The sequence below is a fragment of the Entelurus aequoreus genome, linkage group LG16 (genome assembly GCF_033978785.1).
Source record: "Entelurus aequoreus isolate RoL-2023_Sb linkage group LG16, RoL_Eaeq_v1.1, whole genome shotgun sequence".
Lineage (NCBI taxonomy): Eukaryota > Metazoa > Chordata > Actinopteri > Syngnathiformes > Syngnathidae > Entelurus > Entelurus aequoreus.
Window position 1 is genome coordinate 43789224 of NC_084746.1, and position 15620 is coordinate 43804843.

The 15620-nt window shown below is 39.6% G+C and overlaps 1 protein-coding gene across 3 annotated transcripts in view; it reads right to left on the minus strand.

The window, feature by feature from the left end:
- Positions 1–472: 472 nt before the first annotated feature.
- Positions 473–15620, minus strand: part of vipr2 (vasoactive intestinal peptide receptor 2) — a 54961-nt gene continuing 39813 nt past the window's right edge. Inside the window, exons 7-13 of one of the 3 annotated variants that reach the window (XM_062023096.1) lie at positions 15047–15197; positions 8466–8526; positions 4595–4664; positions 4330–4421; positions 2923–3052; positions 2808–2849; positions 473–1505 (exon numbers count right to left, since the gene is read on the minus strand). In XM_062023096.1, the coding sequence (XP_061879080.1) occupies positions 1461–1505; positions 2808–2849; positions 2923–3052; positions 4330–4421; positions 4595–4664; positions 8466–8526; positions 15047–15197 (591 nt within the window). In that variant the 3' untranslated portion in view covers positions 473–1460. Of the gene's footprint in view, positions 1565–2807; positions 2850–2922; positions 3053–4329; positions 4422–4594; positions 4665–8465; positions 8527–15046; positions 15198–15620 lie in introns of all 3 variants that reach the window. The other 2 variants (XM_062023095.1, XM_062023094.1) reach the window with 2 other exon arrangements.

Here is a 15620-nt window from a genome sequence, read left to right on the forward strand (position 1 = left end):
ATTGATTGATGGATGTGTCCAATTAAAGCTTCCATGTGTTGTATTTGCTTAATTAGCTTTAAATATCTTTCATCAGAATCCTTCACTTTAATCCAGGATTAGTTATTCACAAGAAGTGAAAGTGTGATCGACCTCCCCCCCACCGCCCAATAAAAGGTGTTTATTTCCTTCGAGCGCTGATGACAAGTGTTTCTCCTGTTTGACGACTCAGACTGACTGACACATTCTGTCATCCCCGAAGGAGGTAGAAGTAAAACAAAACAAAACACGTGGCATTGTGTGTTCAAAATCTAAACTTTACAGCATCTTACAAAACCATTGTAAAGCCTGCAGATGGATTTCGTTATGAAAATGGTAAGTCCCTCTACAGATTACTAGCCAGCCAACACATGAACGCCTCTGTTATGTAACGCAGAGCCAGTTAAGAGGTACTTCCAAGAAGATGGCTGACTTCTTTGCATCATAGGCCTGGTCATGCGATCGCTCGGAGCATGTTGGACAGATTGAACCGGACACAGAACGACGTTTGAAAAGATAATTTTTATCATGGCGTGATGTTCATGGCGTCTTAGCACGCAAATGAAGGTTCAATGAAGACATGAGAGGATACATACATATTTACAGATTTATAATACACAGTGTTGTTAAGGCTGAATCATCATATACACTAATGTATTCTTCAAATGAAACACTTCAACTCAAGAGTTGCAGAGCAAACAAACTGAATGCTGGTGTTCCACAAGGTACCGTCCTAAGCCAACACTTTTTTCTCTCCACTGATAAACGTATGACATATCTTCATTATTATGACTCAAATAAACAGGATTTGTTTTTTTAAAAATCTATGAATAGTTTCTTGCATACGATAAAAGCTCAACAAAGACAGCATGCCTTCAAATGACTTCAAAATCTACCATAATCATTCTTTAGTTTTTTCCCCCCCAATACAAAAATGAAGAAACATCTATGAACCAAAATCACAACTACAAAAGGCATGCTGGAAAAATATTCATAGTTTTCACTGTTACATAGTTGCACTCCTGCAGTCTTTGGGTTTGTTTTCTCAGGTGGCTTCACAGGTGGCTTCCTCAGATGTCTGGTCCAAAGCACTTCTAGTGTTATAAGTGTGATTGGTAAGACTTAACCGCCAAGGCACCTGTTGCCAGCTGTGCAATGCATTCTGCATGCGTCCATGTCCGTATGAAGTGAAGTAACTTGTTGTTATTCATACACTCGTCAGTCACTCGTAAATGAATACAGCATAACTTAGGCTGACCCCATTCAACTGACCTCCATGAAGATTTTTAGTGAGAACCTTACATGGTCTACACTTTCAAGGCAGCAGGTCGGTTCTTTAACTTAAACGACGTAGCTCCCTGTGGTGTCTTCGTCACAGCACAGTGGTCTCTGACTGCAGGATGGACTGAGTTCTAGACGTGCGTTGAAACTGCACCATGTGTTCAGAACCGTTCCTGGAAGCCAAAGTGTTGCTTAGGCGCTGGGCCCTGTTCAGATGACAATTTAGACACACGCTATGCCACTTCCTCTTCAGCTCACTTTGCACCTGCACACACACATATCGTGTTATTGAATAAGAAGGTGTGTTTTGTATTTCTTTTATATGCTTTAGCTCTCATCTATCTGTTTGATGGAGCACCATGAATGGGTTGCTATGATAGGGATGCTCCGATCAAGGTTTTATAATGCCAATTCCGATCATCTATGAGTGAGTTTGGCCGATACCGATATCAGTCCTATTCATTACCAATCACATGTATTAATTGTAAATGCTTTTATTTATGGTGAGCGCTATTGACAGTTTAACAGTATCAACACAATATTTAAAGTAGTTCCTTATTCTCTTTTATTACTTCCAATGTTTTGATCAAAGTCAATAGGACACAATAACTAAACAAAAACTACCATTTACTATTCGTTTATGTTCTTTGTTTTTTCCCTTCAAAGTCCTCCTGTGTCAAGGGAATTATTCTCTAAAAAGTAAACATTAACAAAAACAATAAAAAAGATTTTGAGAAAATAAGAATATCGATCTAATCACTCTATATCAGGGGTCTCAGACACGCGGCCCGCGGGCCAATTGCGGCCCGCGAGACGTTATTTTGCGGCCCGCACCTTAATATGAACATTTAATGTTAGTGCGGCCCGCAAGTTTTATATGAATGCCGCTTGACAGCGTCATACTTGCCAACCCTCCTGATATTTCCGGGAGACTCCCGAATTTCAGGGCAACCATTCTCTCGAATGTCTGCCGATTTTCACCCAAACAACAATATTAAGGGCGTGCCGTGATGGCACTGCCTTTAGCGCCCTCTACAACCTGTACAAACAGCGTGCCAGCCCAGTCACATGTTGAATTTGGCATCTGTACACACACGTAAGTGACTGCAAGACATACTTGGTCAACAGCCACACAGGTCACACTGAGGGTGACCGTATAAAGAAGTTTAACACTTACAAATATGCGCCACACTGTGAACCCACACCAAACAAGAATGACAAACACATTTCGGGAGAACATCCACACCGTAACACAACATAAACACAACAGAACAAATACCCAGAATCCCATGCAGCCCTAACTCTTCCGGGCTAGAATATACACCCCCGCTACCACCAAACCCCCCCCCCCCCCCCGCGCGTCGGTTGAGGTGGGCAGGTTTGGGGGGGGGCGGGGTTTGGTGGTAGCGGAGGTGTATATTCTAGCCCGGAAGAGTTAGGGCTGCAAGGTGTTCTGGGTATTTGTTCTGTTGTGTTTATGTCTCTTTTACATGTTATAAGATACTAACCTCACTGTTTAGGAAACAGTACAGAATGGCAACCACCATACCCTAAAAAAATATTCAGAGTACAATACATTAGATAGAAATGACCAATAACACACACTTAAAGTGTCAGCAGCACCTGGAAAGATCCGAGAGCCAAGTCAAAAAAGATCTTGTAGTCTTCGGCTATGGATTCCGAGAGAGAAACAAAGACCACGTAGTGAATCCCAAAAAGGGGAATGAGCAGGAGCGTGGACTTGGCCAACCTCCTGGAATAGAAACACATCAAAACTTGAATTATCAAAGGAAACATACATTCCTAATGTTGTCTAATCAGGTTGCTCTAAAGCCATGCCTGTAATTCTAGCAGCCACAGATGGGGCATATTTGCATGTGATCTGGGGATTGCATTGATGTGCTCTATTAGTCATTGCCATTGAGCAAGTTTCCAGTGTGTCACGAATGGAGTACATATATGTACCGTATTTTCCGGATTATAAGGCGCCCTTAAAATCATTTTTTTCCCTCAAAACTCGACAGTGCACCTTATAACCCGGTGCGCTTAATGTACGGAATAATTTTGGTTTTGCTTACCGACCTAGAAGCAATTATATTTGGTACATGGTGTAATGATAAGTGTGACCAGTAGATGGCAGTCAAACATAAGACATGTGTAAACTGCACTATGATGGCAATCTCACACACTAGAGATAAGTGTAGACTGCAATATGACTCAAGTACACAACACCAACATTTTATGTGTTCCATTGAAAATCTAGAACAGTGGTCCCCAACCACCGGGCCACGGCCCGGTACCAGTCCGTGGATCGATTGGTACCGGGCCGCACAAGAAATTTTTTTTTTTTACATTTTTAATTACATTTTTTAAAATTAAATCAACATAATAAACACAATATACACTTACAATTAGTGCACCAACCCAACAAACTCCCTCCCTCATTCACACTCATTCGCACAAAAGGGTTGTTTCTTTTTGTTATTAATATTTGTGGTTCCTACATTATACATCAATATAGATCAATACAGTCTGCAGGGATACAGTCTGTAAGCACACATGATTGTATTTTTGTATGACAAAAAAACACAAAAAAAAACATTTTGACGAAAGAACCACCATTACATGTTATGTAGACCACAAGGAAGTGTTTTACATTTACAAAAAAATAAATAAATATGACTCCTTTAATGCGCCCTATAGTTCGATGCGCCTTATATATGAAAAAAGATAGAAAATAGACCATTCATCGGCAGTGCTCCTTATAATCCGGTGTGCCCTATGGTCTGGAAAATACGGTATGTATTTGTGACAATAAAAGGTTCTAACATTCATTTCCAAATAAAAAGATGTCCTCACAGAGGTTCTGTCTCTACATTAGAAGCCGGTAATGGCTCCACCTCCCTCTCTTTTGTCAGTGACAAGTCGCATCAATTTATTGCTTGCTGCGCTGGTATTAGTCCGAAACAATTTAGCTGACTCTATTGTGTCGGCCTGGCCCGAGAAGTACGTCTAGTAAAAGGTACCGACCCGTACTGTAAATGCTCATTGCCGCCCACGTCAGGACACTGCAGCTTCTGTACCAGAATCCGAATGATGCTGATGAAGAGCATGAAGTTGACCTGGAAGACCACACGCAGAGTCAAAAAACTCACAAAGAACGATTTGACTGGGTTCTGAAAGAGGAGTTGAACAGTACAACTGGTCTTAAAACGGGAACGACCAACATGGACGAGAATTTTGTAGGATGATTGTGATGTTCCACCTGGATAAAGAAAAATAACATGGCACCTACCACGATAGACAGTCCAATGGGTCCATTGATGACCCAGTTTGGTATCGGGTTGTCGTTCCTCTCCCAGCATCTGAAAACATTAAGCATTCATAATATACATTTGATATTTAGAGTAGACCCTCTCCATCCCGTCATGCAGTGATGAAGAAATTGGAGGAAGTTGACCACCAAGAACTTTTGAGTGGACATCATCAGACTTTTCCCTTTTGATGAGCTACTGGGAAGTTAGTAAGGCTATCAAGAAGTGAGTGTTGTATAATTGTTGATCGTGCCACTCTCCCAGGACTGAGTGACTGTGTGATGGGTGATGAGCCAAGAAGACGCCAACGAGGAATCGTCAAACAAGCTATATTTGTTTCAGCGAGGCTCAGACTGGAACTGCAGCTTCCAGGAAAAAGAGTGTATGGGCCTGATTACTCTTCTGCTGTCCTCTCGGACCACGGTCCTTAAATACCTTTGACACAAAGACCCTTACTCTCTGTAGTTCTAGCCTTGGGGCCGGCCAGTTTGGACAACACCCAGTTTGTTTGTACAAATGCAGACAACACCTGGGGGGGGCTCTTACCAGATGTCGTTATTGTATTTACACTTCCACCTAAAATCCAACTGCTGCTATCCTTTAAGTTCCCCAATGTCCTGGGGGCAAGGGCCACCCCTCTCTGGAGAGCTGTGATGGACATCTGCACCCGAAGCTATCTAAGGGCATATTTCCCTAATAGGATAATCCTCTAAAGGATTCTGTGACCAAATACAAATACATGCTTGTTCACAATCATATAAGAAAATGGTACACGGTATAATTCACCACATGAGCCAAGCTACCAGTAAGTTATTTATGTCTATCCTAGCTGCACTCGGGCGGAAGGCGGTGTACACCCTGGACAAGTCGCCACCTCATTGCAGGGCCAACACAGATATAGAACATTCACACTCACATTCACACACTAGGGACAATTTTTAGTGTTGCCAATCAACCTATCCCCAGGTGCATGTTTTGTAGTATTTTTTATTTGCGGCATTTTCCCATTCCTTGTGTTGCTTTTTTGTCTTTGGACATGCCTGAGGCTGTCACCATAGTGAGGCGTGTCAGAGAGACGCTGCAGTGTCATAAAGCGCACAAAAAGATCATCGCGTAAATCCCATTACGTGACCTTTGAACTGTGCTGCATGTCTTGTCACAACATGGTCACGCTTTAATCCCAGCACTGTTTTGTTCATGTGCTGTTCATACAGTGCATCTGGAAAGTATTCACATTCAAAAATTTAATAATTTCATTTTTCTTCTCAAAATTCTACAGACAATACCCCTTAATTGCAATGTGAAAAGTAGTTTTCCCTCAAATAAAAAGAGTAAAACAAAAAAACTCATGTACATAAGTATAGGGCTAGAGACGGCACAGGATTTCACAATGCATTATGGGAGCTGGGTAGCCATTGTTGCTGGACGTGGGTTTTGTTTACATGGCTGTACTCAACCAGCGGTATTGTGAGATAGAGCAACAAACTGGATTCAAAATATGTATTCATTAGGGGTGTGGGAAAAAATTGATTCGAATTCGAATCACGATTCTCACGTTGTGCGATTCAGAATCGATTCTCATTTTTTAAAAATCGATATTTTTTTTGGTATAATTTTTAAATTTAAATTTAAATTTATTTATTCATATTTATTTATATAAAAATGTTTAATTAATAAATCCAACAAAACAATGCACAGCAATACCATAACAATGCAATCCAATTCCAAAACCAAACCCGACCCAGCAACACTCAGAACTGCAACAAACAGAGCAATTGAGAGGAGACACAAACACGACACAGAACAAACCAAAAGTAGTGAAACAAAAATGAATATTATCAACAACAGTATCAATATTAGTTACAATTTCAACATAGCAGTGATTAAAAAGCCCTCATTGACATTATCATTAGACATTTATAAAAATTAAAAGAAAGAACAATAGTGTTCACTTGCATCGCATCTCATAAGCTTGACAACACACTGTGTCCAATATTTTCACAAAGATAAAATAAGTCATATTTTTGGTTCATTTAATAGTTAAAACAAATTTACATTATTGCAATCAGTTGATAAAACATTTTCCTTTACAATTATAAAAGCTTTTTACAAAAATCTACTACTCTGCTTGCATGTCAGCAGACTGGGGTAGATCCTGCTGAAATCCTATGTATTGAATGAATAGAGAATCCTTTTGAATCGGGAAAAAAATCGTTTTTGAACCGAGAATCGTGTTGAATTGAAAAAAAAAATCGTTTTTGAATCGAATCGTGACCCCAAGAATCGATATTGAATCGAATCGTGGGACACCCAAAGATTCACAGCCCTAGTATGCAATAATGTGGGATATATTCAAAGTCTTTTCAGTTATTGATTTATGAATGGGGGTATTACTGTTGGTTGTTTGTAACTCGCAGCTAGCTTAACTTAGCTTAGCTAACGCTAACATTCTACTAAATGCTATGTGTGCAACAGAATAAAATAGTCTTTAGTTCAAACGTATTCGTGTGAAAATGCCGTGAACACACCAACATGTACCAGGTGATGGCCATAAAGTCATGTTGCTTTGCAGGCTATTCACCTTCTCTTTCCACACTCTAATTATTCTACTTGTTAATTTCCTGTTAACTACTTTATTAGTTTCATAACCCGACTTCCATCGGCTTTGCTTTCATGCTGGAAATAAGAAAAATCTCACCCAAATGTTTTTTTTTCTGAAGCGATCATGACAACCATTGTGGCAGTTAATGATGCCACACAATAATGCCATGTTTTGAACTTTATAAAGGAAAAAAAAACCTGCACAGAGTATCTTGTATTCAGTCATGTAAATAAGCTATTCACAGCCTTTACTCAATACTTTGTTGATACATCTTTGGCAGCAATTACAGTCTCAAGTCTTTTTGAATACGATGCCACAAGCTCGGCACATCTATCTTTGGGCAGTTTCGCTCATTCCACTTTGCAGCACCTCACAAGCTCTCTCAGGTTGGATGAGAAGCATTGGTTTTCATCCAGAATGTCTCTGTACATTGCTGCATTCATTTTACCCTCTATCCTGACGAGTCTCCCAGTTCCTGCCACTGAAAACAATCCTCACGGCACGATGTTGCCACCACCATGATTTACAGTAGGGATGGTTTTGGCCTTGTGATGTCTGGTTTCCTCCAAACATGATGCACGGCATTCACACCAAACAGTTCAATATTCGTCTCATCAGAGTAGAACATTTTGTTTCTCAATATCTGAGAGTATTTCAGTTGCATTTTGGCAAACTTTTTACTCAGAAATGTTTTCTGTCTGACCACTATACCATAGAGGCCTGATTGGTGAATTGTTGTCCTTCTGGAAGGTTCTCCTCTCTCCACCAAAGAATGCTGTAGCTCTGACAGTGACCATCGGGTTCTTAGTCACTCTGTCTGAGTAGACTAAGATGAATGCAGAAATGTACAGAGACATCCTGGATAGAAACCAATGCTTCCCATCCAACCTGATGGAGCTTGAGAGGTGCTGCAAAGAGGAATGGGCACAACTGCCCAAAGACAGGTGTGCCAAGCTTGTGGCATCGTATTCAAAAAGATTTGAGTCTGTAATTGTTGCCAAAAGTGCATCAACAAAGTATTGAGCAAAGGGTCTGAATATGTATGTACATGTGGCTTTTGAGGGTTTTAGTTGTAATAAATTTGCAAAATTGAAAAAAAAAACAACATTTCACATTATGGGGTAATGTCTATAAAAATGAATTTATTCCATTTTGGAATAACGCTGTAACATAACAAAATGTGGATGCAAACAAATGATGTTTGGAATCACATCATTATCGTCATCATCACTCAAAAGTCCCTCACTCACCCCGTGTCCTCCAGATAAATCCTCATCATCACCCAAGTGAAGACAAACACTGCCGGGATTCCTGCGTCGACAACACACAACATATATGCTGTATTATTAGCATTGAACTTTTGAAATAATCCTAATTACTGCTTTGCACAACTATGACAATACATGATTTCAATTATTTTCTATCTCATCTTTATTTTAGTTGCACTTTAAAAATACTGAATAACAAAGAATAATAGATTTAAAAAGAGTTGGTACTGTCTAAAAGTTAGAGAAATACAGTGTGGTAAACAAAATTGGCAAAACTTTTCAACAACATTAAATAACTTACAAGGGAATTTAAAAAAGAAATAAAAGACAATAACATCGGAATAAAAATAATAACATGAAAAAAAACACAACAGGGAAGTTGTACAGCAGCTGGTGCTCTAAACATACAATGATAACTTAAAATAAATATTTATCTGTTGATCTGTGTTCTAAATGTATTTTTATGTATGAATTCAACCTTTAAAAAAATAATCTTAAGAAAAAATGGCTGAGTTGATTAATTTCCCAATATAATACAGGGCAGCAAACTCAGGTGAGGCACCGGTGAAATAAACTTCACCTATGAATGCACTATTTATCTTACACTAGGTTGCATGGTGTGTGGGTTGTTTGTCACCTTGTTGGCCAGTGTTTCCCATACATCCCCATAAATTTGGACCGCCAAAAATAGATTTGGCGCTACCTGTTGGTGGCAGTATGCTTCCTACTTCCGCATTTTAAGACAGCTCATATGCGTCTGGTCTGCCAGAGAATAAGAAAACTAAGGAAGAGGGATCAGTGTTGCCAATTTAGCGATAGTATAGCTATATAAATAAAGCTTGAAATTTAACAAGAATTCAACCCCAGGAGTGTAACGGTGAACATCTTCATATTCAGATTTTTTGGTAGTCTTATGTTCGGTACAGAGGCATACTGAATTTCCACGTGGTACACATTAAACGTGAAACACAGTAAGAGCCTGATGTACTAAAATAGTCTTTTTATTAAAACATGTGCAACCTTGATTGCAAGCTGATCTACTAAGCTCTTGTAGAGAGGATTGCTTCTCTTAATTAAGCAAAATAGAGAGCGCAATCATGTAGGGTATTTGGAGAATCAACCAACGCTCATTATCAGAAAGCCCACAGTAGTAGGAGGATATGCAAATATAATCATTGAACACTCACAATGGGATTTATCAAGCTTTAAACACTCTGTGGCTGCTGTTTTGGGTCTATATTTAGCTCGTCTGGAACGAACTAAAAATATTTAAAAAATTGGAATATTGGTCATATCTTCTGTCTAGTGTGGATAATGCATATATTTTTAAGTGTTCTTTCTTTATCCATAGTCATGTTTAAAGCAGTTAATATTTTCTCATGTGTACACTTTGTGTTTTTTCCTTATGCTCGTTAGTGAACTCTGTGTTTCACATTGAAGGCTTGGAATGTCTGCTGGGAGTATAATGTACTTATCGGTTTAGAACAAAAAGGCTGTATTTCTTTCTGGGTGGGAGGGGCTGTTTCCGTACTAAATAAGCTGACTCTTTCCGTTTGATTTTTAGACCGCTTCTTGATGCTGCTATTATCGCATTGTAAGGGCTGGTCTCCTAAAGCTTTAGTAAAACTTGTGTCACGGTCCGAGCGCGCGTCAGCCTTGTGGTTCTGTGCCGTCACAACTCCTCCTGCTAAACATATCAACTTGGTAATATTGCTGTTCTGTCTTGGTGGTCCTTCTTACTCAACATATATGTCTATCCAAAATAACTTGGGATTGACTAGTGTGTTTTATTCTCAGAGAGGAAGACTGGTCGGACGCAACACTAGCAATTCCACTTTTGAGCTGATAAAATACTTAACCCTTAGATGCATAAGTGGGTCAAAAATGACCCGGTGAGGTTGTTTTCTTGAAATATCTTTGTAATGAAAATTTTTTAACATTTCATATTCCAGGTATTCCTCAAAAAACATGTTTTTGACATAATTCCATTTACATTTCTAATTTACCTTTTAAAAATTTTAAGAAATTGTAGTTTTTGTACTACTACCCCAAGCTTCCATAAGTGGGTCACAAATGACCCGCATGCATTTTCTTTGGAATCCAATGGGAACCTTCAATTCTTATCAGCTGTGGCTGTCTGGAATGAATTAACTGTGGACCACACGGACTATATCAGAAGTTTGACCCTTCAGGAAGACTATTTTACACAGCAAGAGCTGATACATGTAAGTATTATTGTCATATAGTATTGTGTGTGTGTGTCTTTCATGACTTATTCACTGCTTTTATTTATCAACGGATTAGCCTACTTTATAACTAGCTAACACTAGCTAGCTAACTAAGTTAGCTAACATTACTATTTGTATTGTTTTTGTGCGTGTGAAAGAGTTAGTATTATTCATCAATAAATTAGCCTACTTTACAACTAGCTAACACTAGCTAGCTAGCATTACTATATGGTATTTAGTGTGTATGTGTGTGTAAGTGAGTGCTACGTATTGATCTATTGAAAACATTACTCTCATGTTTCTTCATCAAGGTGTCATGGCTGCTAGATACACAGTTGAAATGGTCCTACAGATGCTGGATGATGGAGAGGCAGTAACGGGGTTGGACTCCGAGTCTGAAATTTCTGATGATGAGGACCCAGACTATTGTCCAGGTGGCAGTGGCAGTCGTCCACCTGGAAATCCAACTGAACAGGATCAATCTGACTCAGAAAATTCCTCTCGGTGTCCTCTGAAGAAGAAAGTATCATGTCCAACAGAATGAGTCGGAAGGGCTCTTACTGGAGCGAGTTACCTCCCACCCAGGGTAGAACACAGAGCAATAATATCATCAGAAGTCGGTCAGGGCCTGCACAAGGGCGTAGCACCACTGTCTCACCAAAAGATGCATGGGAGCTCTTTATCACTGATGATATAATATATATATATATATATTATTTTTTAAATTGTGAAGAAGAAAAGTGAAGAATAAAGATATTTCAAACATGAAATCATTCTTGTGTGGTCCTAAATATATTACAAAATATTATACAAGTGATAATTCTTCACCAAAATGACAACAAATGGCATGAAAACACGTTGATTCTAACATGGGTCATTTTTGACCCACTTGTGGAAGAGTGTAGGCTACAGTCACTCGTGCATCTAAGGGTTAAGACTGATTTGGAGATAGCAGACACACGAACACCAATGCAAGAAGCATTTTCTTTCCTCTGGATCATTCCAGTGCCCCACAGCAGACGTTGCTGATGTTGCGGCAGAAAACACTAGCCTTGCGGTCTCCCAGAGCGCACTGTCTGCATGCTAAGAATGGGTTATGTTGTCTGGTGTGTATTTCTATATTGCAGAAAAGTTGGTACAGATTATAGATGTGTGCTGCATGTTCAACAACATTGCAAAACACCACAGGTTGAAGAGCATGATGACATCAATGTGTAGGGAAATTAGTTTCTCCACGGTGACAGGTAGTGCACACAAAATCCTCATCTAAATATAGCGGTCTGCACTGCTTTTGCACTTGTTATCAAGTACACACAATTTTATAGTTTGCACACGCTATTTAGCACTTGTTATTTGGATCTTAGATGATCAGGCCATGAATATTTATTGTGTCCTACATTTACTCTGTTATCAATTACAAATATTCACAAAAGACAAAGTATTTGCTGTGGGCAACGTTCCCTCTAAGGTGCACTGCTCACGTGCCATGTGCGCACAGCAAATTTATGCAGAGCCCAAAATATAGTCCACTCTGAACTCTAAACAAAATAAACATATAATTTTGCAATGCACTGTGAGTGACAGGTGACAATAGGTGGTCACAACAGAAAAACAATGTTCGTCAGGACTGTACAATTATTAAAACAACCATTGATCACTTTATTGAGCAAAGCTGTTTATTGTCGGCTGTAACCACACCAAAAACATTAGTAAAAAACTACTATCTAGCAAAACTGGTCATTATCTGCCACACAAACCAGGCCAAAACCAACTCTTTGTATTTTGTCATATCAACAGCAGTCGCTCGCTCGCACTCGTGACACTAAGCCACTGATGCGTTTATGGCCACACAAAAAGTCGGACAACTACAACACCACACATTTATTGGATTATCAATTTAATGGATGTTAATCATGAAATGCTGTTAATAGATTTCAGAAATGCTAATAAAAAAATATACAGTCGTGGTCAAAAGTTTACATACACTTGTAAAGAACATAATGTCATGGCTGTCTTGAGTTTCTAATAATTTCTGACATCACATGGACAAAGATAAGACCTTCTGGAGGAAAGTTCTGTGGTCAGATGAAACAAAAATTGAGCTGTTTGGCCACAGTACCCAGCAATATGTTTGGCGGAGAAAAGGTGAGGACTTTAATCCCAGGGACACCGTCAAGTATGGTGGTGGTAGTATTATGCTATGGGCCTGTTTGGCTGCCAATGGAACTGGTGCTTTACAGAGAGTAAATGGGACAATGAAAAAGGAGGATTACCTCCAAATTCCTCAGGACAACCTAAAATTATCACCCTGGAGGTTGGGTCTTGGGTGCAGTTGGGTGTTTCAACAGGACAATGACCTCAAACACACGTCAAAAGTGGTAAAGGAATGGCTAAATCAGGATAGAATTAAGGTTTTAGAATGACCTTCCCAAAGTACTGACTTAAACTTGTGGACAATGCTGAAGAAACAAGTCCATGTCAGAAAACCAACAAATTTAGCTGAACTGCACCCATTTTGTCATAAGGAGTGGTCAAACATTCAACCAGAAGCTTGCCAGAAGCTTGTAGATGGCTACCAAAAGCGCCTTATTGCAGTAAAACTTGCCAAGGGACATGTAACCAAATATTAACATTGCTGTATGTATACTTTTGACCCAGCAGATTTGGTCACATTTTCAGTAGACCCATAATAAATTCATAAAAGAACCAAACTTCATGAATGTTTTTTGTGACAAACAAGTATGTGCTCCAATCACTCTATCACAAAAAAATAAGAGTTGTAGAAATTATTGGAAACTCAAGACAGCCATGATATTATGTTCTTTACAAGTGTATGTAAACTTTTATCCACGACTGTATTTTACAGACAGAAAGTTACACGAATGTACACTTTATCCCATGCTTACCTGTCATTGTGCAACAAGTGAATGTTTTAAGGGGGACTAAATGTGATCTCTCAAAGGGATACACATTATTTCCAAAGTAGGACCCCCACTCAGACATACAATATTAGTACACAGCTCATGAAAAACACAATTTGTATTGTTATTTTCATTGTAAGTGGGCCAAACCACTTCTATTAGAAAATAATCTCATAGAAATGTCTAATAATAATAAGACATTTAACTTGTTATGATGTCAGGTATGGCAGAGGTGTGATGCTGGTATGACCACAATGTGCACGTTGGATGTTACTCACATGTGCTCCACTGAATGCCCAGGGAGTTTTTGCGTTTGCTCAGACACATTAGAGCAGTGGTTCTTAACCTGGGTTCGATCGAACCCTAGGGGTTCGGTGAGTCGGCCTCAGGGGTTCGGCGGAGCCTCCGCCGCGGAGGTCAAGACACACCTGACTTATCGTGTAAATAAAAACTTCTCCCTATCGACGTATTATGGATACCCCCAAACAATGTTCTCTCTAATTTTCCATATGCGTGAGCAAACGTAAAAACTCCTTGAGCATTCAGTGAAGCACATGTGAGCGACATCAGACGTGCACATGCACTGTGGCAACACCAGCAGCACACCTGTCCCAAACCTGACTAAATAACAAGTTAAATGTTTTATTATTATTATCAAATGACAGCAGTCATTTCCATGAGATTGTTTTCTAATATAAGTGTTTTGGCCCACTTACAATGACAGTAACAAAACATATTGTTTTTCATGAGCTGTGTACTAGTATTGTATGTCTGGGTGGGGTTCCTGCTTTGGAAATAATTTGTACCCCTTTCAGATAGTTTCCACTAAAAGATTCACATGTTGCACAATGAGATGTAAATATGGGATCATGTGTACATTCCTGTAACTTTCTGTTTGTAAAATATACAGTATCTTTATTAGTATTTCTTTAAAATAATAACATAATTTCATGATTAATATTTATAAATTAAGATTAAATTAAAGAAAAAAACATTTTATTTTTCACTAAAAAAGGGTTCGGTGAATGCGCATATGAAACTGGTGGGGTTCGGTACCTCCAACAAGGTTAAAAAACCACTGCATTAGAGGGAACATTGGCCGTGGGAGCGGAGATCCAGACATGCGAGGAACCTCCACTAGTCTGGGGAGTGTGCATTACGACCACCGTGAAAGTGAGGTGTGAAAGTACGCAGACCAACTCTACAAATGTGCAGCTTTGCCTTTGACCAGCGAGCATCATGACTAGCGACAGTACCACATGCACCTCTCTATTGTTTGCTACCAGTTAGCATTCTCGGTGAAGTACAAAAACCGGTCGTGTCCAAAAGTGCAACAAAAATGACAAAAACAGAACAAAAAGGCACAACGTTACATCACTTTGATAGGGTATTGAGGAGAACACAAGAATCGTACCCCAGCCGATAAACATGTAGACCACAAAGTGTCTGTTTTCCGAGAAGATGACCACGAGCAGCGTGTGAAGGTACAAGGCCTCCACCAGCAGCCAGAAGAAGTTGGCCATGATGAAGTACTGCAGGAAAACCAGACTGGCTCGACACGCCACCTATGACGCATGAACAGTGCTGAGTTAATTAGGCTGTGATGCTTATCATTGGGTTTGTTGGGTATTAAGTGGTACTCATCAGGAATCTCATCAGATGGATCAGCACTTTGTAGGCCGTCATGTTCCACTCAACACTCTTTACGTCACTTCAGTGCATTTGTACATTACAGGACAAGTGCGCGTCATCATGAACTAGGGGTGTAACGGTACGTGTATTTGTATTGAACCGTTTCGGTACGGGGGTTTCGGTTCGGTTTGGAGGTGTACCGAACGAGTTTCTAAGCTAAAGTCTTAACAAGCTACTTTGCTTCTTCTGCCGCTGTGTCAGCACCCGGCATTGTCCCACCCACACAACCATCTGATTGGTTACACACAAAGCGGTAACAGCCAATCAGCAGTGCGTATTCAGAGCGCATGTAGTCA